At 37.2% G+C, this 27,840-nt stretch overlaps 1 protein-coding gene across 2 annotated transcripts in view; it reads right to left on the reverse strand.

Moving 5' to 3' along the window:
• Positions 1–872: 872 nt before the first annotated feature.
• Positions 873–27,840, reverse strand: part of cpne2 (copine II) — a 37,675-nt gene continuing 10,707 nt past the window's right edge. For both annotated transcript variants that reach the window (XM_007553187.2, XM_016672066.1), the window contains exons 6-16: positions 27,030–27,113; positions 26,051–26,140; positions 25,780–25,878; positions 23,993–24,079; positions 22,860–22,919; positions 13,198–13,331; positions 12,196–12,250; positions 11,741–11,792; positions 10,523–10,656; positions 5,386–5,622; positions 873–1,958 (exon numbers count right to left, since the gene is read on the reverse strand). In XM_007553187.2, coding sequence (XP_007553249.1) covers positions 1,851–1,958; positions 5,386–5,622; positions 10,523–10,656; positions 11,741–11,792; positions 12,196–12,250; positions 13,198–13,331; positions 22,860–22,919; positions 23,993–24,079; positions 25,780–25,878; positions 26,051–26,140; positions 27,030–27,113 — 1,140 coding nt within the window. In that variant the 3' untranslated portion in view covers positions 873–1,850. The remainder of the gene's footprint in view (positions 1,959–5,385; positions 5,623–10,522; positions 10,657–11,740; positions 11,793–12,195; positions 12,251–13,197; positions 13,332–22,859; positions 22,920–23,992; positions 24,080–25,779; positions 25,879–26,050; positions 26,141–27,029; positions 27,114–27,840) is intronic.

The following is a 27,840-nucleotide window of genomic DNA, read 5'->3' on the forward strand; positions in this document are numbered from 1 at the left end:
TAAAAAAAAAAGAAGAACATGAACATTCCAACTTTTGGAAATTTTCTGACTTTTAAAAGTTGAAGATTTTTGACTTTTGAAACTTTGAAATTTTCATGTTTTTTTCTAACATATTTCTGAGATTAATCTAAAAATTTCTGAGTTGTTTTTCGTAAATTTTGGATTTTTGGAGATCAGAAATGTTCTTGTATTTTTCTAGAAAATGAAAAGATTATTCTCAAAATTTCAGAGTTTTTTTTGGTGAAAATTTACTTTTTTTTCTATTTACAGTGGCCCTAATATTGTGTTGTTTTGTGTTTCCTTGTGATTATTTTGACTATTTGTATTTTCTGTAAATTTTTGCATTTTTTTTATACATAAACACTCCATATACCAGCACTCCCAATTCAATCTGTAAACATAATATTTTGTTTAAGGCTTTATAAACATCTCTAAAATGAGAGGAGTAGTGTTTTTTGTGTGGGAGTTTTGTTAAATTTGTGTTGATTTAAAAGTCTTGTTTTGCATAATTGCTTTAGTGCCTTTGTTGGTTTTTTGAAAGCATTTGGATTGGAGGCTTTTCATTCAAAGTTCAGCCAATTCTGCTTTTCCTAGTAATTTATTACTTTCCATGTCTTGTTTTTCAAGTGTGTGCAAATCTTTTGCATTTCTTTCAAGATTAGTGAAGTTTCTTTTGGAGATCTTATCATTTTGGATCTTATTTTTGCTCATTTAAAATCATTTTGCCCTTTGTTTATAATTATGTTTGCAATTTTACTTCTTTACATTACATCATTTTTGTGACATTTGCATTAAAGTTGGTTTCCATCCTGGTCCTTCTGCATACACATTCACTCCTTTTTGAAAATGAGAGCAACACGTTTGCTACAGACTCACAGCGATACACATTGCGGTTTAATTGCACAAGTCAGCACTGCATAAAAATTACATCAAACATGGCAGAAACGTTGGTTTATAATTTCAGAAACAGCATCATAGAAATATACATTCGAAAAGTTCACACCCAAAGTTTCTCTGTACTTTCTGCTCATTCAAATCTCTTTGAATCGTATTTTTTTGTCGCTAAACGCTTTTCTGAGCTTTCATTAAATATTTTCATCTGTTTAAATATTTATATAAAAAAACATGCATTTGTGATAAGCTTTTGTAAACAATAAGGAAATAGTGGCAACATGCAGGATCAACTCAGGCAATAATAAATACAGAAATTGTGCAAAAGCAAAGAAAATATCTCCATGTTAAACAGCCCAGTGAGTTCCCACAGTTTCTACTCTGTGACGTTGCTACAGCAGCCACTGTGGCCTCATTCTGCTCACATTTCATCCCTTCCAGGAATTAATCCTCACCGCTCAGATAACTGTTGATCTCAACTTCCAAATAAAAACCTCTGTTTGTCGTGGCTGAGGAGATTCTTCTCTGTTTGGACTTGGGCTGTGAGTCTGCTGAACATGAGCACAAAAGCAAACGACTTCCATCGCGTCTGCTACCTCATATAAAACCTGGAGAGGATTCAAACTGCTCGGCTTCAAGAAAGGATTTAGCACAACGGAGATCCATGGATCACACGGCCCTGTCACATGACACACTGACATGCAAAATAGATAAATAAAAAACACATCCTGTTGTGTCAAGGTCATTTTTACCTCCCGTTTTTGGACACAAACAACATCACTTCTGTTGAACTCACACTTTAAACAGTCTTTAACCAGTATAAAATATGATGGCATGGATGTTAGAATGTTTTTTTCTGACATACACACTTTCATTCTGCACTGTTTGCCTGCAACAAGAACATTTTTAGGATCTGTCAAGCTAATGTACAGCGAGTGGACTCTGGACCTGGGGGTGTCTCACTCCGGCGCCGGGTTGATGGGCGGTAGATTTCGCTGTTTGAAATACTGGGTGACCTGCTGAGGGAGCTCAGCCAGGACAGACTTGGCAAGCGTCTCCTTCGGAGCCTAAGAGGAAGGAAAAAACCACTAAATATTGTTGCTAAACATTAGATTCAGTGACCTCTACTGGCTAAAGTCAGGACTGCAGACAAAACTGAAAAACTACTTACCAAGTATTTTTGTCTATAGTTTCTAGTGCAAATATGTTCGTATGCTTGAAATAAGACAAAACTAATTTGAAAGTAGCTTTTCAGCAAGATATAGGAGCTTGTTTTAAGTCAATATTTCCTTAATATTGATGAAGAAGCAGCAGTTCTGCTGACAGATCTTTTCACTTGTAACATGGGAATAATGTCTGTTATAAGTTAAATAGTCTGCCAGTGGAACTAATACCTCATCAACAATATTTAGGAATTATTTACATAAAACAAGTTCCTTTATATTGATGGAAAGTTACTTTTAAGATAGGTTTGTCTTGTTTTATGTGTACTACCGTATTTGCACTAGAAACTACACAAACATACAATTTTGTGTTTTTATAGTGAAGCTGTGCATTAAGATTAAGATAATTAATATTTCATTAAGAGAAAGAAAGAGCTATATTTAAGAAAAACAGGGAGAACTTTAGTCCATTTATGTGCAAAACTGGTAGAGATGTTCCCCCAAATACAAGCTGCTCTAATACAACATAAGGAGACCGTACATGGTAATGACTCATGATGAATACAAATGCATCACATTTTTTACCTTTATATAAAAAACATGACTTATTTAAATTGAGCAGTCAAGAGTTTCTCCTGCCCCAGAAAAAAAAACCTTCAAAGCTGACCTCAAATAATCCCCAAAACTCTGTCATTTTTTTAACAAAGTGAAGAGAAAACTGTGATACTATTGGTTCGACCAATACCTCCCATAGCTTTGTAGATGCATGATTCAGTTCTGGAAAATAGTCGAGAAGCAAATTAAAACCAATCTTTAGTTAAAGCCTTATTTTTATTTTTGTTACATGTCCTGTCTTTGGCACTTCTGGCATACCGTATAAGAGAAGATGGGTGCCTGCATGTGCCTGGGAACATCAGCTCTAAAAGGTGGCCTCTCAAGACAGAATCCTAGTTGTGTTAATAATTTTATTGATTAAAGAAGGGAAAACCAGGCAAAACCCCAGAACACAAAAAACAACACAAGGTTGAACAAACTGCTGCACAAAAAGTACAAGCAAGTCAAAAATCTAATTAAAAGCAGAATCTTAAACCCTAAAAACAACTTTAAATAGCTATAAACATAATCTGAAATGTTGCTATGTTTGTTAAAGCTTTCTATGAACAGCTTCAGAGCAACTAAACTTCAAGAAATGGATTAAAGTTTCTTCAAGTGTAAACTAAATTTATATCCAACCAGCTGAAATAAGGATGTGACTCAAAGTGGGTAAAAACTGAACCAGTATGAGAAGAGCAGACCTTAACATGTCGGAAAAAAGTAGTAATTCAGCCTTCTATGAAATGGCTTTTACTAAAATTAGGATCAAAAACAAAATTATTCTGATTTCTTTCTGAGTATTAATCAAAATCAGGCTCCTGCTGTTTCCTGACTGAAATGTTCCCTGATTATAGATCAACTTCTGTCTGCGTGTCCACAACCTCACAGCCTCACAGCCGCAAATTACCTCTTCAGCCCTGCTGCTCTTATTCTATAAATACTTTAGTCTTGAACCTAAAAGGAAAATCAGGAAGGTTAAAAACTACAAGAAGTTGTCATAATAACACTTATCTCAGTCTTTCTGATCATGGAAAACACAAATTAACCATAATTGGTCTAGTTTATAGAGCAAACATTTTATTAAACTCAAACTAAGAAAAACTGACCTGCAAGTAACTTTTCAATGATATTGGATCTTGTTTCAAGTTAATAATTCCTTAATATTGACCAAAAAAATAATGTTCTACATGGAAGAGGGCCTCTTTAAAACACCGAGATTCATAAAACTAACACATAGTTACTATGTGTTAGTGAGCACACTCAGTGAGCACCGATGCTCACTGAGTGCCTCAGCAGAGCATCGGTGCAACAGTCCAAGCAAAAGGAGCCCCGACAAAAAGCTGCGCTTTTCTGTATGAAACATTTCTTCAGTTGGTCTTTAATAATATCCCAGTTGTCAGATTTTTCGGTTTTCATTCAATGTGATCCATCATCATGAAATTGGACAGAAAAACATAAGTTTTGTATTAAATTTTATAACATAAAGGTCCGTTTTTAATCACTTTGCTATACAAACAAACTTAAATGCAACTGGAAGGATATCTTTTTCCCACTGTCACCACTCCATCATCAACAATAAAACACCAACTCTGCACATTCTGCGAATATTAGTAGTAGGTGTGGGAGTAAAGGACCTTTCTTCAGATTTATTCATTTCCTCTCCGTCTCAGATTAATTTCTGCCCCTTTCCTTTCACTTCATTTCTGTCTCTCGCTCTCCCACCAGGAGCTGGAATGAAGCCAACAAACATCGTCTGTTCCTCCCACTACACTGGAAGTTAGTTTGCCCACCGACAGCCCACACACACACACACACACACACACACACACACGCACACCCAGAAAAGTATGCAGAAAAACGACAAAAAACCCACTAATGAGTCCTCCAGCGGACAGCCTGGAATGAGGACGCTCCAGTGTCTCTGCTCACCTGCAGCACACACGTACAAACCTTCATTAACATAAACGCAGCTCAGAAAGCCATCAGCGCGGCGCACGCCTGCAGCGCCTCTGCCGAGGGCGAGATAACGGAGCAGGAACCCTCAAACAGCAAACTCTCTGAGCTCTGACTGTGCTGTGTGTGTGATAAAACATGAAACGAGGAGCAACAGGCTGCTGTTTACACTGCTTCGTTTAGTAAAGAACAGCTAAAACCGAGGCAAAATGAAGCTGAAACACTCAAACATTATTTGGTAAAAGGGTCATCAAACCCCACCGGGGTTGTTAGGTTTGAGTTTTAATCTAAATGTTTTCTTTAAAAGATCCAGCATGCAGAAAAAACTATTACAACTTGTGGCCAGCTTAATCGACCAAGTGTTCCCCATTCATTTTGATAGAAGTTGTTCCTCAAACCACATTAAATACAGCAGAGTTGTAGACTGATTACACTGCAAAAACACAAACCTGTGAGAAAAAAACTAAAGATCCAACTATGTGGTTTCTTGAAAGCTCAGGTTTTATTAGCTGCTGACTTTTTGGAATAATGACATTTTTTAATTATCCACAAAAAAATCGTCACAATTTTTCTAAAAACCTTTCAGGGCAGCAGCAGCAAACTTTAGTGAGAATAATGTTGTTGTGAGTGGAAGTTTGCATTAATGGCTGTTATTCTGAAAAGCTGCTGCTTTAAGATGAGATTCCTTCAGGATTTTATTAGTTAAAAAGTCAATCAAAGATCCATTCCAGGTGAGCAGCTGAAGCCTGAGAAGAATCAGAAATTGCTATTAATCAATACTCACATTACGGAAATCCCTGAAGGGGACGAACTGCACGATGTCCCGGACCGCCTCCTCCCCCGTGTTGGACCTCAGGACGCTGGCGTCTCCATCCAAGAACTCCATGGCAGCGAAGTCGGCGTTACCGACACCGATGATGATGATGGACATTGGCAACTTGGAGGCCTGAACGATGGCGTCGCGCGTCTCATCCATGTCACTGATGACACCGTCTGTTATGATGAGGAGAGTGAAGTACTGCTGCAGACGGAGAGCAGGAAAGACGGAGAGCAGGAAAGACGGAGAGGAGGGAAGACAGATGGGGAAAAAAAGAGAGACAACATGTAAGAAATATATTTATTTATTTACAAAATCCTAAATTTGTACCTCAATCATTATTCTGAGCAAAGACTGCAGAGTAAATTCGATTCTTGACAGATTTGGTATGACAGACTTGTATTTATTTTGCAGATGAAACCTGAAATTAAGAATTTGCAGGGCGAACTACCATGTAAGGCGACGGAGGAAATTCATACAAACTCAACAGATCATTGCTTTTTTATCTGGCATAAGTAAAACCTTCAAGATAACAGTTCTGTACTTAAATATTTTATTAATCAAATCACAGCCATTTTTATCCGTTTCCTTCCAAATTACATCAGTCAGTCCCTTTCGTTTTCGCGAAAATTCATCCAAAATCAACTAATTATTGCATTTTTTTGTGCTTGTGCATAATTGTGTTTAATGCAAATTTTCTAGTCAAGTGGTCAAAAACAATGAGTTTAAGTGATGCTAACTGCCACCTGCAAGTGGCAGCGCATCAAGTAAGCGCTACCACAGCCTTACTTGAGCCTTACTTGATGTCAAGTTTGATCGATGTGGCGAGTAACAAAAACATCACATTTAACGTTATGTGTAAACTCAAATATTGCAGAACACCTTGCAAATACTTCTAAATTAGTACTAAAAATCTGTTATTTTGATTGCAAAAAAGATTTTAAAAAATCACAAGAACAATCCTGAAGGGAATTATTAATGTAAAAAGATCAAAGTTCTTGTATTTTTGTTGACTCTGACATAAACATAAACAGACATCAGCTGGACTTGAGTGTAACTGTGGTGTCATGATAAGAACAGACAATGTGAAAACACAAGCTGTCTTTACTTGGAAAAAAAGTCACTTCTGTGCGAAATACACACACACGCAAACACACACACGCTCTGAAGTCTGTCTCATTAACGTGGTAGCAGCAGCGCTCATTAGAGAATCATTATCACACAAATACACAGGGTCGCTCACACACCAGGACACGCAGAGACCGCGTTGGCCCGCAGCCTGTGTGTGTGTGTGTGTGTGTGTGTGTGTGTGTGTGTGTGTGTGTGTGTGTGTGTGTGTGTTGGTAGTGGGAGCATCTCTGTGCGAGTTCACACTGTCTCCAGTCGCAGGTTCTCTCATTATGTGAGGAACAGAAAAGGCGAGGCTGAGCAGCAGAACATTTCTGCAGCCTAAAACCAACTCAACACACGCAGGTCCAAACACAAGCCCAGCAGGACGTCCAAACACACACACACACACACACACACACACACACACACACACTGCAGCTGTCCTCACTCACTGTGTTACTCATTCTTATGTTTGAACTCACTGTAATATAAAACAAGAAAAGGGTCTGCAATCATTTCCTTACAGAGACAAAAGCGTTCTGGCACACATCACACAAGCGAGTACAATTCTCTCTGTGTCTCTGTTCCCCACAGGGTGACAGGGTGCAATTAGGGACAAAAAGCACCGTGGGAGCATAATGATACCCAGCCACTGCGCTCCTTTCAGATACATTCAGGAGACATGCTGCTTTATATGTAACCAGAGGGGGGGACTTTTTGCCATTTGTTCAAAGCTTCTGAGAGAGTGGCATATCTGCAGGAACATCGGACTGATGTCACCGAATCCTGGTCCAGAAGAAAACAGTTAAAGATCTGGGACGTGCTGAAGGTTTTGTAATCACTGGCCAGTAAGGTGACACAGGTGGTGATGCTGCTGAGATAAAGTCAGAGATCCTTTTAGTCCAGGCGTCTGGAACCTTTACAAGCCAAAGAGGGGATTTTTCCCCTCAGTCCAGATAAATAAAAGTCATTTGGAGTCAAAGAATCACCATTTTATTTCTGTTTTTCAGGTTTTAAAACAAAGAAAAAAAAAGTTTATATAAAGAGGGATGTTGATGTTTGTGGAAAAAGATGAAAACTAAAAAAAGTTCTCAGTTTCCAACAGAATGATGTGGAATTAAATTATCACTGATAGTTGTGCTGTTCTGCTGTGGAAATTCAATGCAAGATTTAATAACCTACAAAATGTGCTAATGGCAAATCAACAACTTTACTGTTATAGAAAAGCTGTTTATCAGACATCATCAGTGGCTATGCTAATAGCTTTAGCATTTGTAACAAACTATGTTGTGGTGAACCAGCTGAGCAGCAGATAGCAAGGAGGAGAAACGAGGGTGATTGACAGCACTAAGACCCTCCTCCTGGTTCTGATTGGTTGTTTCTGACTGAACGGTTTATTTCTGCATTTGGTATAGAGAGCACTGGGAGAAGCTTGATTTTTTCACAGATTACTGTCACAAAAATGAAACATAAAAGGAACATATTTTTTGTTTTTATAAAAGTTACATACTGCACCTTTAAGGACACCAGTCCTTGAAAACTGGACTCTGATCTGCAGCATATTTAACCCCACAGCTTCCTGTGTCTCCACTCAGAGAACTGGACTCAGATTATAAATCTAAATGTGTTTGAATCCATCCTGAGCTGAACCTGAGAGGACGAACCAAACTGTTTAGCTACATATGTGTTTTCTGATGAGCTGGATGAGACTGACAGATTTAATCATCCCTGGATCCAGACAATGAATTTAAAGGAGAAAATGAGGCTTCCTAATCCTGCTGTCAGGCTAAAAATATATAAAAAGAAAAGCCTAGTCAGAGTCTCAGCTGCAGAGCAGTGTAACAAAGAACAGGATGAGACTCAGTGCCAGCAGCCAGAGATAACAGATGCACTAACTTGTTTGTCCCCACAGCAAAAATATTGGATAAATAAGGAGTAAAAGCTCCCTGGACAAAAGTGCACCACTGACAGCTTTTGTGTTGCTGGCTAGTAAACAAAACAGTGTCATGTTTGCTTTTCTTTGGTGTGATTTGCCCAGAGATATAACACTCTGGTTATTAAATCAAATAAAAGGAAAAGAGAACAAAGCAAGAAAATTACTTCAGAAGGCTGTATGAAGAACAAAACCGTAGATGCCTCTCCTACGTATTTGTATTTATATTTGGTGGATTTGAGCAGGAAAAGGTCATTTCATCTGACATATAAGAGCATGGATCGATCAAACCTGCAGGATGATTAGATGGAACAAATACACTGTGAAAAGATCAGGACTGTGTGAACTTCTAATCTTTAGACCACTGCAAAGAAGAGTGAAAAACCTAATGGCGCATTAAGAAGAGAAACTCTGGTGTCTGTGAGGACGAAGGTGCAAACACTGGAAAAGTGTCTGCAGAGACGTAGAGACTCTTATTGTTAATAGCTATATTTACATCCAATTGTCACGTGAATTTTCAGTGGAGTTTTGAAATGTTTCAAAAAGGAAAAATGCGAATTAGGCGTGCCTAGAGAGAATCAATGAGGCTACACAAAGCGTGATGTCATCAGATGTTGACACTACACATGTAAACAGGAAGTAGGGCTGCAAACTAGCATGAGAAACACACCTCAGAAAGAAGGAGAGAACCTTTCCCTCCACGCTGGAGTTTGGTGCCTCTGAACCCAGAGATTCACCCACAACCAAATGTATGACATCGGCTACATCATCATTTATTCCATCTCCTCTTCTGCACATGAACTGTTTGACAGAAACAGCCAGAAAAATCACCTCAAGCTAGCATAAAAACCTTTTATCTGAAACTGAGGAAATCTTTTCGGATTTCAACGTTTCCACCCAGCGTTCTCAATGCAACAGTTCAAAATATGCATAAAAAACATTCAGGAAACATGGCTGATGTCAGGCTGTTAATGGTGGTCAGGGACACACTTGTATTTTTATTAATAAATCTACTAAACACTAAAAAACTACATTTAGCTGTGATCATTTCTTACTCTGTCCCATTTCACCACAAAAACCTGTGAAAACTGTTTTTTACTCGGCTCTGGTAACGTGGAACATGTAGCAAAAAGACTGGAAATCCATTTAACTTATTTTATTTTGCACTTTCAAGTCCAGACTGTGAGATTAATTCATTAAATTATGATTATTTTTTAATAATTATTTGTATGGCATTTTAATTGTGTAACTATTTGTAATTGCTACGTAATCTTTGCTGCCTCTTGGTCAGGACTCCTTTAATAAAGAGGTTCTTAATCTGTGGGACTTTTTAAATAGAAAATGAAAATAAAAACTGTTTGAAAGGAAAACAGGATATCATCTGCAAAAAAAGAACTTAGTAGTGAGTTTCTCCACTAAGGCATAAATACATTGATGTGTTTCTAAAACAGAAGTGGCTCCATTTATTGAAAATGGATCTCCAGTCTGAAAATGTTCCTTCCCAAACCAACCCAAAACTTTTCAAAAGAGTTTAGATCAGGACAGATCATATTCTCCCAGAAGAAACTAGAACTGCTTTGGTTAAAAATAAAATAAATAAAACGTGTTTTCATAAGATCATTAACCCTTGTGCGTGTGAGGACTGAGGCAACTGGTACAAGTGATACGGGTGTGGGGTCGGTTGGACCCCATTTGTAAACACAAGGGTTAAGAGAACCTTCTGACAAACATAAAACTAACTTTAAAAACAAACAATCCAATTCTCGTTCTAATAATACAGAAGAAAGTTTGAGAATCACCTGTTTGAGCAGAAAAAAATCTCCATTTATAGGTAAAAATCCCACCTGGACAGCGGTGATAGACAGGTGTGTTGACAGAGAAGCAAACTGTCACAGACTGAAGCGATGCCTGGCTGTATTTAGACATTTTTATGGCTCTGGTTTCAGCAGCTGTCTGGGAACGCAGCGCTCAGCCAGAGGCAGAGAGCTGATCCCAAAATGCTACCCGAGTTTTTGTACATCTGTAAATATAAAACAGTACAGCTGAGCTGCGGCTACGCACCGCTGCTTTCTCCTGCTGAAGCGCCTGAGCGGCGAAACGTGCGACGTGGCTGATGATCGGAGCAAAGTTTGTCGGCCCGTAGAAGCGGATGTGAGGGAGGCAGGCAGAGTACGCCTGGGCGATGCCCTCCACACCTGAACATGCAGACGGGAAAATTAAGCCGTTAGAAATGTGGAAAAGATGCTTATAATAACTGTTTTCTGCCTCCTGCAGCTACAAGTGTCTGTGATTTGGAGGTAAATTTAAAACTTGCACTGCTTATTCGGACTGCAAAGTGTTTATTTTTTCATACAGAATTTTTATGTTTAAAATACAGATTTAACAATTAAGCAGACGTTTGAATGTATTAAAAATAAACAATTTTAATGCAACAGATTCATTTGTTGCATGTTGTAAGTGATATTTAAAGTTTAATATACCAGTTGTTGCAGCTTTTTGTGGTGATAATTCAGTAGAATGAACTAAATCCGGATCCGTCCAAACAAATCTACTGACCCTTCGACCTTTGGAGGCCCAAGATTTTAGAAGCTGAGCAACGATTCTGAAGAAAACCCAAAATAATGATCCGACATTTAAATATAGATTAATACATTTAAAAAGGATTAATCATCATTTAACCGAAGCATTAAGACTCAAAAAAGCAACTTGCTGAAAGATCAAAAGATAATATTTTGTATTTACATAAAAAAAACTTCAATAAATATTTTCTACCCAGAACTCCTCAAGAACCAGTTTTATCTTCATCTGGTTCAAATTTTGTAAAGAAAATCTCCTATTAAGAAACTTTTCTATCCAGTTATCAGTTAATCTAAAAAATAATCATCAGATCAGCTCTACACTGTTAAGTTGAGCTGATTTTCTACATGAAAGTATTTCTTTAGCTGCAGATGCATCCTTTGCTGCAAATGGTCAAACATACTTGAAAGGAATGCTACGTTGCTGCATTTTAGGGAAAAAAGTTTATTTTCTTATTTTTTAAAAAAATGACTAAATTATTTGTTTATTTGCATATTCTAATGTATTTCTAATATTATATAAAAAGCCTAAGTGGTCAAATGAAAAATCTGGAGAATGTGGCCATTTTTTATCCAATGAATCCATTAATCAACATAATTATCGATTACCAAAAATTGTTAGTTGCAGCCCTATAATGTATGTGAAAGATAAATCAAGTAGAGCTTTTTTTTTAATCCACAAAAAATAAAATAAAAAGCTCACCGTAACAAAAGGGATTAGTGGGGTTGAAGTTGATGGCAAATTCATGTGAGACCTGCAGAGAAATGAAAAACATGAGCTGATGGTTCATCCTCCATCAAACTGGAGAATATTGTTAAGAAATATTGTTCATTTCTCCCACACCTTCCACCTTCCTCCCATCATGTCTCTGTGTATGGCTTCTTTGTCCTTTTCATCATCTCAGCGCCATGGCAACACAGATAGGTTGACAGTTGCGTAATCATCTGAATATGCATGTACGATGTGTATGATGTTATCTGCGTGTGTATGTGTGTATGTGTATGTGTGTATGTGTGTGTGTGTGTGTGTGTGTGTGTGTGAGGTGGATGTTTATAACAGGATGGCTGAAAACCCGCCCTCGCCTCTCTGCTGCACACGTTTTCTGTGTTTAGCACACAAACAGAAAATAAACTCCGTCCCCGTCCACACGTGTGTACCTTCCAGTCGGGTGGGAGTTGAGCTCCGAATCCCAGCGCAGGAAACATTTTGTCGCTGAGGAGGAAACCATGACAACAGATTGGAACATTAGTTCAGTCTTTTTGTCTTCTTTTTTTTCAATCAAATGCAACACATTTAGACAGGAGAGACAAAACAAAACAGTAATAAGGTAGAAAAATCAAAATCTGATCAATGTTTACATTTCCAAAACAGTTTTTCTAGAATAAGGATTTGCAAAAGTTTCGGATAATAAATCTGAATTAATTTTCACTCTGGTTAATTGACATCAGAGAAAAATGAAATCAGGAAGAGAAGAGTGAGCTTCCACCAGGCTGATTCATCCTCTGCTACATTTTCTAGATAATACCCAAAGTTAAAAAGTCAAATCTATCTAAAATGTATTGAAGCTTCCAAATTTGAGGAAAGATAAAAATTTCTCTCTTTTCGGCTTTTGGATGATAGAAAAAATGTTAGCAGTCCTACAATTCTTACAAAGATCACAAATGTCATTAACACATTTGTGTGTTAATGACACACAAATGTGTTAATGATAAAACTCTAATTTAACTTCTGAGCTAGAAAATAAAGTTTGGTGTCATGACCTTTGACCTGTTGGTTCGGCGTCTTGCTTTATTTTGATATTTATGTTTTGCTTCCTGGTTCCTTCCACCTGTTTTTGGGTTCTACTCTTAATCGTGTTGTGACAGTTTTGTATTTCAGTGGAAATTTACCAGGATAATCCACAACATGTAGATGTAAAGCACAGTTTCATTCAAAGCTTACGTCCACTCATCAGACATGTTATATTAATTTAAATTATCTGAACTGTCCCTTTTCCACGGTGAATTATGCTAAAAACAAAAGCAATCAGAATATTTTGTTTAATTTGGAGCATAACTTTGATTTTAGAGAAGTATACATGCTTATCCATACATCCTAACATTTGAACTAATAACTGCAGCCTGAAACAACTTAGCAGAGAGGCTGAGCTCCTTCCTTACGTGTCGTAATCCTGTATGATTTGGCCAACAGCTAAAATGGCCGACAGATACTCGTTGCTGCCCAGCGGGTTGATGTAGTGGAGAGACGACGGCTCTCTGGGGTTCCCGTTAGACGCTGTGAAGTCTATCCCAACCTGAGGAACACAAAGTAGAGACAGTTATCTTAAGATCTGCACAGTTAGTTTTAATGTTAAAGTCAGAATTATTTTTAAAAGCTTCACATGTGCGCCTGCTGTTGGAGTTTTTTCTTTCTCAGTGCAAAGAAAAGTTTAAAGAAACATCTTCTGCATCTGTTCATGTTGTTTACCAACTTTGACTTTTTATTACAAACGTACTGTAAAAAACGGTATTCATTGCTGTTTTTTGGTGGTTTGTGAGCCACATAGGATGCTAAAGACCCCATGTGGCTCCAGAGTGGCAAGTTTCAAACCCCTGGTCTAAGTAAAGTGCAGTCCTGATTATTGTTTGTGCTCTTACTTTTGTTTTTTAAACTCTGCTGTAACCCTCAGCTTCTAAACCCCTTAAATCTCATTTAAACATTGGCCTGCTTCATCTACTTTAATCTGGCTGCGTCTGGAGCCAAAAGGAGTCATTTTGAAGCAACTAAAAAGGAGAAAAGATGGAACATGTGAAAGTAGAAGAGAGAAAGATTGGATTGGAGTTGCATATTTTCCCAATACTAGTGTATTAACCTCCAGCAGAATTGTCTTGTCTTTACCAGATTCTAAACTATTTAAATCTGGAACGTTTTATTCCATTAAACATGTGATAATCTAGGAAATTTGCTCTATAGAACAATTGAAAAAGTAGTGATGTTATTCTTATAAAACAGAACAAAACAAAGAAAACACAAGGCATGAATTTTGACTCGATTCAAATAGACGGGTCAAACCCAGTAATAAATAACAAACACGTTGTATAGCGTGATAATGAGCTCAGCCAGGCTCTGAATCGTTAGCAACCCGAGGAAGAGCGAGTTCTGCAGCAGATGGTCTGATCTCTCACACTGAAGTTAAGATCTTGGCGTCTGCTGGAGATTATATGAAGAAACAGGATAAATCCACCAATCCATGGACAAACTTTAGAAACTTCTTCATGATAGTCATATTCAATAAATTAGAACAGACGCATGATGAGTCTTTTTTGTTAGATTAAAAGTAGTTTTTGAAAATAACAACCTTTAAGCAGGAATTAAGCTTTCATTAAAGCCACATTTCTGTTTTTAAAAATAGCTATTTTTATTGGTCTGATGTAATATTCTAATTTTAAATACCATGTTTGTGGTTAAGAGAAATAAAGGTGTTCAGACATCAATATTTATGTAATTAATCTATAAAATGTCCTTCGCTTGGTGATACCAAAATAAATGGACTTTTCAATCATTTGTATTTTTGAATGGGAATAAAAAACAAACCAGATATGCTGCTGCTACATGTTTAGCACTGAGATGCTAATTTAGACTAGCATAGCTTCGCTGGTAGACTAATAGTTTTTAGCACAATTTGAACACGATAATAATCTTTTGCAGTGTCCAATCAGGTCGATTTTTGAAGAAAAAATTAACCCCCAGTGGGCCGAGAGAAGCGGTTTTGTCGTCCAATGCTGTTGTTTGTCACATGTGCGTCAGATTTACAGTCCTACCAGAAACATATGAATACAAAGGTTCCAGCTCTGGACTTTTTTATTTAACAAAACAAATAAAATCTTGGGGTGCTGTGGTGGCACAGGGGCAAAGCAGAACCCACATATTGAGGCGTTGGTCCTGGTGCTGGTGGTCGCAGGTTTGATTCCCGGCCTGGTGACATTTACCACATGTCTTCCCCCTCTTTCCTGTCGAACTACTTTCAAATAAAGGCTACTAGAGCCAACAAAACCTTAAGCAAAAAGTCTTTAACGCAATAAAATCTATGTAATTAACTAATTGAAATTAATGCATTAAAGTCCTGGCTTTACATAAAATGTTATAATATTCATGATTATGATCAGTGGGTGTAAATTTCTATAAATTACATATGTTGATGGACACAGACTTTGGATGGTGTGTTAGGTAAGATTTGACCAAAAAACCTCAGAAACTTTTAGATTAAACTCAGAAATTTTCTATAAAAAAAAAACTTTGAGATTTCTGAGTTCCAAAAATTTTCAAGAGTTTCAACTTGAAAACTAAAAGAGAGGTTTTCTATCTTCTCGGTTTCTCAAACTTTTTGGCAGAAAGCTTACTCCTCCATTTTTTTATTTTTCTATCTACAGGCCCATGTTACAGCCACACACAGTAATGTTCTGTGCAACATTACACAGAAAGTTGAGATTAGAAATGTGATTTTAGAAATCTATGGTACTTTGAATGTTTACATGAGATATTCCTCCCAGCGTACACATCAGCGTTTTCTGGTGAACGTCTGTTTGGGTTTACAATGCGCCTGAGCAAACTGACAGCTGATGGATCATCTCCGAACTATTACAGCGCTCGTCCTCCGTTGCCCTCCACTGACAGATGTGACAGCTGTGATGCGATGACGGATGAAGCCATCTTGACTTGTTCTTTGCTTCAGGCTGGTTGTAGTTTTTAAACGCGTAGAGCTAATAAAACTTGACAAACAGTTTCAACAGGAGAGCGTTCACTAAATAAAACAAACAGATGCGTCTGATTACTGTATATTTTACAGCAGGGATTGTTTGAGACTTTGACTACACTGACAGCTCATCCCATTACCACCAACTTCCTGTTGAGCAGCTGACATGCTGACATTCACACTGAAGTTTTATTATTGGCTTCCCTGTTGAATATTCGCCAGAATCGCTGACACATTTGCAGCTGAAGAGCCAGAGAGATGATGGAGGGGAGCGAGGACGGACGAAGGTGTCGGAGCGTTGGTGAGCGCCTTGTCCTCTCCTCCTGAGACGGTCAACAACGACAGCCAACATTTTAATGTTTTTGAGTCACATTGCACTAATTTATTAATGAGACATATTCTATTTAAATATAAAGTTGCAAAAACTACAACAGAGACAGATTACTTAGAGTTTGAGTAGAAAGAAAACTAACATGATGTGAATGTAAAAGCTGTTATTCTCAGTTGGGATTTTATACACCTACATCATACTAAACAGCATAAAAATGATTAATTAAATGTCACTAAAACAATCACAAAATCCTGGGGGGACTGATCAATATGAAAAGCTGTTCAACATTACTTAATTTTGCTTATCAAGCTAGTTAATTATTAATATTTTAACAGTTTCTTAGAGGGTTTTATCAATACTTTCTGGCCCAACCGGCAAAATATCACCATCATATGACTAAAACAGTGAACTGCTATTGTGCAAATACAGAGAGTACAGTAAATATAGTAGCTATTAATTAATTCATTAATAATTTTATACATTTGGGAAATGCTTTAGGAAAAGAAATAACATTTTATTCAAAGCCAATCCTGATTGTCTTGCATCTTTCCTAACAGGAAGGTTTTTTTACTCTGCGATGAATCCTCCAAAGTCTCTCTTTTCCACTAGTTGACAATGAAAATATGAACGATACGAAGCATTCAAAATGAATAACATCCTGACTCATTTGAAGTGAGCCTCTCCACCAAAGCAGGTTGTTTCTTTGTGTTGTCGCAGAGGAGCGACGCGTTCTCCTCCGGCTCCCACAGCGCCGAGCAGGAGAGACGTTCCCCTCCTGCAGATTAGGATTAAAAGCCTCGCTAAGATTGACTGAACGCTGCAGAACGGCTCGTCTTTCTTGGCTGGTTTTGTACACAACTTCTTCTGTGTGTGGTTGTTATATGGTAGTACCAAAAAGGATAGATGATGTCACTGGTGACTGGGTGTCTGAGAGAGATTATTCACGGTGAATCAAAATTAGTGTCAGTTTGCATAAGCAGCTAGTGCAGAAAATATGTTTGAAGATATTCTGTGGACCTGTGCAGCTAAAACGCACCAGGACTTTTGGTTTGTTTTGGGAGTCTGCATATCAACAAAAGACAATGAAAACATTCATTCAGAGGAGCATGTATAAGTATTTATATAAGGTAGAGATGTAACATAATAAAATTACACTTAAAGCATTCAGTCTGCAGTCTGAATACTGCTGGATGTTTCTCCTGACTCCAGCAGGATTTATTCTCCTAATGGCTCTAAACCGCGGAGCTTAAGAAAGCTGCAGGATTCACGGTTCCTCGTTTAGTTTTAATAGGTTATCAAACACTGAGCAGAGCACAGAGGAGAGAGTTTCCTGCTACTGAACCATCTCATCAGCGAAAACTGGGAGATCAAATGGAGAAGAGTGAATTAGCAACTGGATAAAAGCAACTGCAGCTGATGTTTAAAGGGGCAGTTACTGATTTTATAGCATTTCTGGGTAGTTTAACACTTTTAACAGCAGTAGGTTTTATATCTAAATGTCATTTACACTGACTTGTGTGAACTAATTGTTTCTAATAACGGAACAAAAGCATTTTCAAAAGTAAATATGTGATAATAGCTTTAAATATATGTATCTATATTATGTAGTGGAAGTTTGTAAAATGAATAAACATAAAACATCGACTCTGCTCAGCTCTTATGACTCAGAGCTCATCTGTCGCTGCATGTTTCTCATAAATACCGACAGAAAACAAGCCACACTCTGGTCACTGTGTGACATAAAACTCAGTTTGTTTGTTTTTCTGATGATGTAAGTTCATGTAAACATTTCTTCTACTTGATATGAAAGCTGAAGAATTTGAATCATCTCTAAATCCACATAAAGTAACCATCTGAGATCTTGTGGGAATCTTTCACCATTTCATCTTTCATTCTGATAAAACAATATGAAAGATGAGCTGCAGAAATCTACAGTCATAGTCAATAAATTAGAATATTTTCCCCAATGGGTCTCATTTATCAGATTAAAAGCAGATATTAAACATAATTTACATTAAGCCCATATTTCTATTATTCTTTATATTTTTATGTAATATTCTGACTTTAAATACCATATTTTAACTGCAAGACAAAAATAATCATAATTAATAGAAATAAAGGCTTTCAAACATCCATCTGTGTGTAAATAAACTTTATAATGTGTTTCATTTAGTGATGAAGTTCTTAAAATAAATGTCCTCTACAATAATATTTAAATTTGTTGAATGGGTCTAGTCAAAGTCCTGATTACATCAGGTGATTATTCTTAATATCAGAGCTAAATTTTTAATGGAGTAATTAAAATAAACAAAAGCTTTAAAATATGCTGGGTAAACTTTTCTTTTTGTGATTTCTGAATCTGCATTTTATTTAAGGGTGTCGGAGTAAATTAGTTTAATACTTTAACACATTCAGAATGGTATTCTGTAAAAATAGCACTTTTAATTCAAAGTTGGACCTTTTAATGGACTTTTAATACAACTTTTAGTGTAACTTTATATTAAAGGTGTCATTATTTACTGAATTAAACTTCATGACAACAATCATAAATATTTATGAAAGCTCCTTCATGTTCATAACAGATGTTATGTTTATGTCAGTCTCATGCAAACCCCTTCAAATAAAGTGTTACCAATAAAAAATGATAGTTGTTAAAAGTTAGAGGGGTATGAATACTTCTGCACTGTACCATTGTTTTCTATGAGGCTGTAAATATGACTAAACATCCATTACATCATCTAAATTCACTTCTCTCTCTCTCTTAAAAAAGAAAATGTCCTTAACATTCATCAGCGGCGCAGAACGTCACCATGGCAACAACAGCTACCTTCTCTGCTTTAAGTCTCGCTTCCGACAACAAGGTGGCAAAAACAGGCGGTACCAAAGAGACGCAGCCATTGTCTGAGCTTTAACGCAGCACCGAGCACGGCGCCAGCCCAGAAAATCTGCACAGCGTGTTCTGTGTCAGAGTTCTGCTCAACCGGACCCAGAAGACCCACAAAGCAGCTGCTGCAAAGCAGGCGAGATCCAAACACACGAACCCTGCCTCAGAGAATAACAGCCGCATGGAGAGCTGCAACTCACCATTAACTGATTCATCAGATGGCAAAACCGGCGCATTCTGCAGATTCTTTCATTGAACCACTTCAGCATGTTTTATAAAATATTAAAAATACATTAAAATTCAAATAAACAAATAGCTCAATTTCTATGTTAAGCAGGAAAATAAACATTTTATTGAATAAAATTTAATAACAGCATTCCTTGATCATTTGTAGCAAAGGATGCATCAGAAGCTAAAAAACACAAGAATAACTGAACAATTGGAAAGAAAAAGGTAATTAATATCATCTGAACCAGGTGAAGGTAAAACTGCCACTTGAGACGTTCTGGGTGGAACATATTTACATTTTCTGTATGGTTTTGGCTTGATTACTGTTCTGATTAAGTCTGTGTTACTGATTAATCAATTACTATATTAGCTGACAATTATTAATCAGATTCATCGTTTCACTCCTACCTACATGCATATATATGAATTATTCTGGGTTTTAAAGGTTATTTCTGAATGAAATATTTGTGGTCAAAAGTCAGAACCAGTTGGTTTGTAATGCAACAGGTTCAGGTTTAAACACTAAATTACATTCAGAGAAGGCGTCTAAAATTATTTACTGAAATGATTTAAAGTTAGGACCAACAGATTTAATGTGTTAAGTCCATAAACCCAGAGTTGGATTACAATGTTTACATTTAGTGAGTTTAAAGTTAAGAACGTTTTAGCAATTATTCCTGGATTTTATGATGTTGCTTCATTTAGAAGATGAATTAAAAACTAAGATTCAGACTTGATAAGAGCAGCAGCTTTTCTGTCTATTAATGTATTTGACAAAGGAAGTCATTAAAATCAAAAGAGCTTCTTCTGGGTGAAAGTTGCTGATCAATATGAGGAGGTTGAACAAATCAATGCAACAACTTTTTTTCTATTTACTGTAATCACCCAAAACATCCAAATATATCCTCTAAAGAGCAGGGAAGGGGTTTCATCACCTTATGTTCCCTCGGAAAATTAAATGAAAACCATTGTGGCAGCTTTGGATTGCACCGCTGAGTGATTTAAACGAAATGAAACTGTGACTTCACAGCCATGAGGGCCATGCAGACGTCTCTCATGGGAAGCGATTTATTACGCTGCTGTGCTGCGTATACTCAGCGAACACATTAAGAGTAAATTAAAGCTTGTGAATTCAGTCTCTGCCTTAAGAAAGAAAAGCTTCATAACTGGATAATAAAACCATGAACGGATTATTAATCTGAACAATAACGTTATTCTGAGGAGCTTTCATCTAAAATGAAATAAAGGACAGATTTTCATTTCCAGAGCATCTTGCTCTCCCGTTAATTCTTGTTTAACTTTAGAAGTTTAAAATGAAAAGAAATCATCAGAAAATGACTGAGTTCTGACTTAGAAATATTCAATTTCACTTAGTTTGTGTTGCACATTTCAGCAACAAGGCAATTCAAAGTGCTTTACATGATAAAAACACAATAAACAAACAGGAAGTACAAAATTAAGAGAAGAAATAAAAACTTGTAATCCAGACTAGAATTAAACTTTGTTCCAGTTATTATTAATCAAAGGCAAATTTAAACAGCTGAGTTTAGCTTTGATTTAAAGGAACTCAGTGTTTCAGTAGGTTTGCAGTTTTCTGAAGTTTATTCCAGATTAGAGGAACTGAATGCTACTTCTCCATGTTGGGTTCTGGTTCTGGAAGTAGAACCAGAACCAGAAGGCATGAAATGCTGTTGCAGTAAACAATGCGACTGAAGATAAACGCATGGATGAGTTTCTCTATCCTGTTGGGACATTAGTCGTCTAATTGTGAAAATGTTCTTCAGGTGATAGAAGGCCGACTTTGTTACTGTCTTAATGTGACTCTGAAGGTTCAGGTCAGAGGTCATCCTGGTCTCTGGTTTCCAGCTGTAAAAACTGAAGCTGTGTGTTGACTCTAGATCTATAACTATAGATCAGTAACTCTAGATTGTTCCTCTTTAGGTCCAAAGATAAAAACTTCAGTTTTGTTTCTGTTCAGCTGGAGAAAGTTTTGGCTCATCCACACATTTATCTGTTCATCTGTTCAGTGCTTGGATGGGTTCAAAGGTCACATGGTGACATCATAATGTAGAGCTGTGTATCATCCACATAGTTATGGTAGCTAATCTTATTTCTTGTTATAACCTGAGGTAGTGGGAGCATTTAGATATTGAATAACAGGGGTCCTAGGATTGAACCTTGGGGTACCCCACATGTGACCTCTGACCTCTTCAATGAGACGTTTCCTCTTGAAACAAAGGAATCCCTGTTCTTTATGTAAGATTAGAACCGGACAACACTGAGGTCCAACAGAACCAGCACTGTTTAAGTGGATGTCATTGAACACTTTGACTAGGCCAGGCTCAGTACTACGGTCACCATGGAAACCAGACTGAAAGACCAGACTGAACAGACATTGTTAGAAAGCTATTTAACCGTTGAAGCAACATTTTTTCAGTAGTTTTGCTGATGAATTGGGAGGTTGGAGATCAGCCTGTAGTTCTGCAGCAGTGATTTGTCCAGATTTTCTTTTTCTATCAGAGGTTTGATAACTGATGGTTGTGCAGTAAAGCTAATCGAACCTCCATGTTTTTGTTTATTTCTGTGTTCTGTCAAGGCAATTGCTAATATTATCTCTGTTTAACCATTTAGTCTGTTTTAGTGACATCTGCTGCCGTTTTCCTCCATGATGGATCTGGACGGCATTTAGGCAACTGCCAAAAAGGTACTTTGGAAAAAAAAAAAAAAAAAACCTAAGCAGCAATTTTTCTGTCTTTGAATCATTAGACTGTTACATCAACAAACTTCCCTAGAGCCGTTTTCTCTTAGCTTAACTTGCATCTCAATCAAAACTCATATTGACACCATTAGTATATTTTAGTAATTACAGAAATAATTGTTTCATCATATTTATATGCTCTTTCCCTCTCACTTTTACCGTTTATTTTTAAAGCTCTAAAAACTTTACCCCATATCTCTGGTTTATTTTATTTCAGATGTATGTTTTTAAATGTTGTTTGTAAAGAGCTACAGTGTTTTGTAAAAGGCTACAGTACGTAGAGAAATGTTTCCAATCAGAAAAAAAATTTTGTGAACCAAATAATTCATACGTTTCTTCTTTATCTGAATGTTTTTTCTTTGAAAACTTTAAATGTATTTTGAGGATTGGAGAAGGAAAAAGGGAAGTGAATGTGTTTCGTTGTGTCTGTTTTCATCCAGAATAATAATAAAAAAGCTCGGTGTGTGTGAGTGACTTTGGACGGCCGTTATAAAGGAGGGTTACACAAAAAGATGTGACGTAATCAGGAAAACTAAAGGTTTCTCCAGACCAGAGTTTCATCCATGTCTGAAATTCACGTCTCCCTGATGTGAAACACATTTATCTTTATTTTAAATCACTTTTATCTAAAAATTCACCTATTTTTTTGGGCAGAATACCTCAAATTCCCCCCTAATGCACTCATTTTCCTGCCATTCAGTGCCTCCTCCCTTTCTGCATGTAAATGCCTGCAATCCAGCTGAAACCCGGGAGATGAAAATAGAAAATCCGAACGTTTTCCATCCACTTTGGAGAGCAGAGCCAGCGGAAACATGTATCTCATTATCACAACACTGCAGATGCTGAAAAGGGAACAAAAGCTAACAGGCATGCTGACATCGTACTCACTGTAAACATGAGCTGGCATCCTCCCAGGATGTAATCCAGAAAGGTGTAATCATGTGCAATCTGAAACAGCAAAAAGAGCACATTTATGTTTCTACTCTAAATAAAAATTTGTTTGCTTCTTCATGCAAAGCTTTGTTATTTGAAATTTAGATTTAAAAAATCATTTTGTTTGAGAATAATTCCCTCTCCAGTTACAACAAACGTTCAATTTTAATCCCTGCTCCAAGCCAGCAAATAAAATTAATATATCTGCACTTTTCTTCATTTTTCGTGCGTGAAAACAGCCAGGATGAAGAAAACAATCAATTATGAGAGCCTGTCATGCACAGAGCTTTAATGCTGTTTTAATAGGCAGCTAAAGACTCCATGTTTCAGCTTTATGCGTCATCTGTGGCGCTCTGAGCTCCGGCTCTAATTAGTTACTGGCGACCAGGTCTGATCGGATGTGTGTAAAATTCAGAGAAGCTAATTCTGTTTCTTTCGGCTTCATTACTCCAGTTTATCTCATTTTAAAGCAACGAGCTCAGCTTCAAAGTAAAATACACAGAAACATTTAGATTCAGTTTTATTCATTAAATGCTAAATATTGTTTGCATCTGTCTAAATAATTTCTTTGTGTAAACCTGCATTTTTGCCACTGTGGAGACTCAAAAGTGCAAAAGGATTGAGGAATGTTTTAAATACTGATGGAAGGTGTAAAGAAATGAGAGTTTCCAGATTAAAGGATAGCTAAAACCACAGATCAATGTTTTTTATTGATACAGTCTCTAAATAGTTTATTTAGGGGTTTATCTTTATACTTCTGTGTAAATTTTTACATTTTTGTGTAAATTTGTTTACTTTTGCAATATTTTTGCTTAAAACTGCCTCAGTGCTGCCCTCTGTAGGTTGACCAGAAGCTACTGCAGTTAAATTTTCCTATTGGCTACAGCAGTACAGCGCGATATAACAACATGAAAGCTCCGCCCACGTTAGGGGATTTTTTTTTTTTTAATTATTTGTTAGGGAGTGGAGGTCATCTTTCACAGGGAGACTGTTACACATTGAGCTTCAAAACAGCCATTCATCCAGAAACCAAGTTGTTCGTCCATCCATCCATCCGTCTTTTCTTCCATCCATCCATCCATCCTCACCTTACAGGACTTTAGGATGATGACTCCTGAGTTTTTGTAGTTTTTCTTCTTTTTCTGTTTCTTGGGATTGATGCAGTCAAACTCCACCTGAGGAGTGAAAAAATGTGAGAAAGTGTCAGAAAAGAAAAAAAGAGGAGAAATGTAAAGAGAGAAAGAGGATGGGTGAGAGCAGAGTTGAGAAGAGGCGACAGGGATCTGACTGTCTGGGTCTCCGCCTACGGTACCTCTAACTGGACTGACAAACGTTCAGTATTAAAACCCAGCTGGGCTTCCTGACGGGAATATGAGGAAAAAACGTTAGTTAATGTGAAGAAGGTGAGCAGGAAACTGCAGAGACACGTTAAATTGGAGAGCCTTTGATCAAAAGGGACGTTTGAGACGCAAGCACAGTTTAAGTCATGATTCATGTGACAGGTAAACACTAAACGCCGTCACGCTCCTCCGACTCGCTAACGGCTGCTTCTCATTTCATCACCCTTCTTTACAGTCTCTATTTTTTCCATCCGCCACCTCTCCATCCGGTCTGTGTCGCTGTTTGCTTGTTATTTAGCAGCAACCCCCCCCCGCCCCCCGTCTTTACACACACATCATTATCACACATGAAGGGAGTCAGTGAGAGGACACACACAGAAAACACAGGGAGCTGCTAATGAATGAACTGCGCTCTGATCTGGACGTCTTTATATCTTTAGCTGACCAGCAGCAAAAGGGAAAAAAAACCTCAGAGGAGAGAAAACTTGCATCTGTGAGCAGGATTATTAGCAAAAGATGTGAATAAATAGATTTTTGGTTTCATTTTGACAGTTTGATGTCAGATAATGAATAAAGCTCACAACATAATCCATGTCAATTAGTTTGCCAGGCATTAATTCCTCATGTCTGAGTTTATTTTTTATTTGTGTGAAAAGCATTGAGTTACAATGGATTGCAAAAGTATTCATACCAGTAACACGTTTCCAGAGTTATGACCACACAGAAAGCCTATGTAAGCTTAACTTTTCTGCCCTTAACACTCTTTCTCAATTTCGCTGTGAACTTTAAGGTTCAAAATCAAGAAATGTAATTTATTTACTCTTAAATTAATCCTGGATATAATCAAACAAACTCCACTTGGTAGAAAAAAACTTTAACTCTTAATTAACTGAGTCATTGTATGTTTATTTTTACCTGCCTCATAATTTACTGAATTATTGTGTTTTACATACAAATAACGTCATTCAGTTCACCATCATTGCTTACACACTGTCATTCATTAACCCAAAATACTTTCATCTTACATTCCACTAATCTAATGTACTGTTGCTATGCATTTTGTACTGTAATATATAATTAATTTAATTAAAAAAAATAAAATAATAATTAAGAAAACAAGAAAAAAAGTGCTAAAGACTGAAATTCTTAGTCGAAAAGGTTGACTTTCATTCTCCATCTGCTAATAATGAAAACAACACACTGGTCCAATGTTTTTGAGTAGTTTTATTTTTTTATGTTTGAGGAAGTTTTCATTTCTGACTAATAATTCTCAAGATTTTCTGATCATATTTTATAGTTTTTTGCAAACAAAATGAAGTTTTTGCAGAAAATTTCTGATGATTAGATATGAAAATATTGTTTACTTAATTGCTTGGAAACTAGACTGAAAAGTAATGAAATAATTTAAACAATCGCTCAGAATTGGAAGCTGTCAGGATCACGAAGGGTTCAGAAAGTAGAAGTAAAACCAAACAGATTTTAGAGACACTGAACACAAGCGGCACAAACGCACCAACAGTAGCGTCGGTTTTTACCTCCACTGAGTTCTGCGCTTCGCTCATCTTGGAAACTGTGGTCTGAAACTCTCCGATGAAGTCATGGCCGCCATCGTTATCGTAATCATAACACAGGACCTGTCAGCGAGCAGAACGCAGCGGATCAGACGGTTTGTCTTCGTTTTCTACTCCACACAAGAACAAACTGCTTCACCAAGCTCCAAGAGATTCACTACCTCATTCAACGCTTCATTTTTTTTTAACAGCAGAAATGACCAAAACGTTGGTTTTCAGTGAGAGAAGGACCGACCTTAATGTTTCTCTCCACATCTCCATTGCACAGAGAAATGAGAGGCACAGTGAAGGGCTTCCACACCGGGTCTAACGTGTTCTTTATCACCTGAAGTCACAGAAACGGCATTATTCAACCCGACAGCAGCAAATCTACAGCTGGAACCACAGAGGAGCACATAAACATGACTTTATAATAACTGTTAAAAGAAATTAAGACACAAGTCAGGATAAAATTTCTTACTGCCAAGAATGATTCTCTAAAGAAATAAAAAATGATGTAGCATTTCAAGTTCAGAAGAAAAGTTTTATAGTAAAAAAAAGATTTAAAATCAGATTTCACATCTGTGCAACAACAGATGAGTAGAAAACAATATTCAGCCTAACAACCACAGGCTTTACCTGTTATAACTAAAACAACAAAACAAAATGGGAGTCAGAAGAACAAACATTCTGTCACTGAAGGCATCGCTGCTTCTAAACAGCCAATCAAACTCATCAATCAAGTTATTTAAATAAAGAAATCAGAGTAAAGTTCAGTCCCATCAACAAACTCGTCTGTGCAGCTTTTATTTGATTTGAGCGCAAAAATGATCAGAAGAGAAGAAGTTCCTCGTCTCATTTAAGAGTCACTAAATCCCAAAATGAGCGTAAAATTGAACTTTTGCCCCCGTTCCTCATGTTTGATACATGAGCCACTGTGAATGTGTCCCTTTTTAAATTAACATGAACGCCTAATGACGCTTCAGTTAGGAGTCAAAATTTGCTGCTAAACTTTGCTCTGTTTCTTGCTCTTGCAGAACAAACCCACTTTGCAAATGCATGTGCAGAATTTATCCAGCTAAGAGCACTTAGAGCTGGGTCGTCTCTTTTCATAATTCTGTGCACGTTTTGGCAGAATCAAGAGCAGAGTTTGCACAATTTCACCAAGTTTTTTTATTTTTGCAACTGGCAATAGTTGAATAGATTAGATGATTTAATTTACAGTAATGACTAACCTCTGTCCTGTGCACCAGCATCCATTTACCATCTTCCCCCTGTTTGTGAAACTCCAGGTAGGGATCTGATTTACCAAAGAAATCCTGCAGAGAGCACAATTTAAAACGTGATAAACTTTATTTCACTTCATTCTTCCTTACCCTTAATTTCTCATAATAGCCTCAGCTGGAATTTTATGATAATTTAAACACCGCCTTCGCCAAAAAGGCATTTCAGCAGCAGCAATTACTGTTTTTAATGCATCCTGGTGATTTAACAGGAGGGTGCACAGCAGGTACGCGCCCGGATGAGCTGAAAACAGCTCAGCAGCTGCTCCACTCTGTTTAAATTCTGCTCAATTCAAGCAGCTTCATTTTACTGATAGATAGAAGCAAAGAGAGAAGCTGTGAATGCAATCAAATGTGGCAAAAAAACCCAGGAAAAAACACAATGAATGAGTCATGTTTAACCAGAATGTTTAAATGGTTCTGCTCAGCAGAGCCATTGTTAGACTATTTTCCTTTTTCACACAAGTGGCAAAAACAATGCATCCTGCATTCTTTACACATTTTTTAAAAACAGTTATTTTTATTCCACCCGCATTTTCACATTTTTAAAGAAGAAGGTGGTTAAAACATTTTCTGTGTGGGCTCTGTTTCTGAATTAGTATGCAGAGGCTGAGTAGATTCACATGTTTGTGTTTGCATCCTGACTTTCTGCATGTGCCCGTGTGTTTGTGTGTGTGTGTGTGTGTGCGTGTGTGTGTGTGTGTGTGTGTGTGTGCGTGTGTGTGTGTGTGTGTGTAGGGGTGTGTGTGTGTGTGTGTGTGTG

This window comes from Poecilia formosa, unplaced genomic scaffold, assembly GCF_000485575.1.
Source record: "Poecilia formosa unplaced genomic scaffold, Poecilia_formosa-5.1.2 Scaffold55, whole genome shotgun sequence".
Lineage (NCBI taxonomy): Eukaryota > Metazoa > Chordata > Actinopteri > Cyprinodontiformes > Poeciliidae > Poecilia > Poecilia formosa.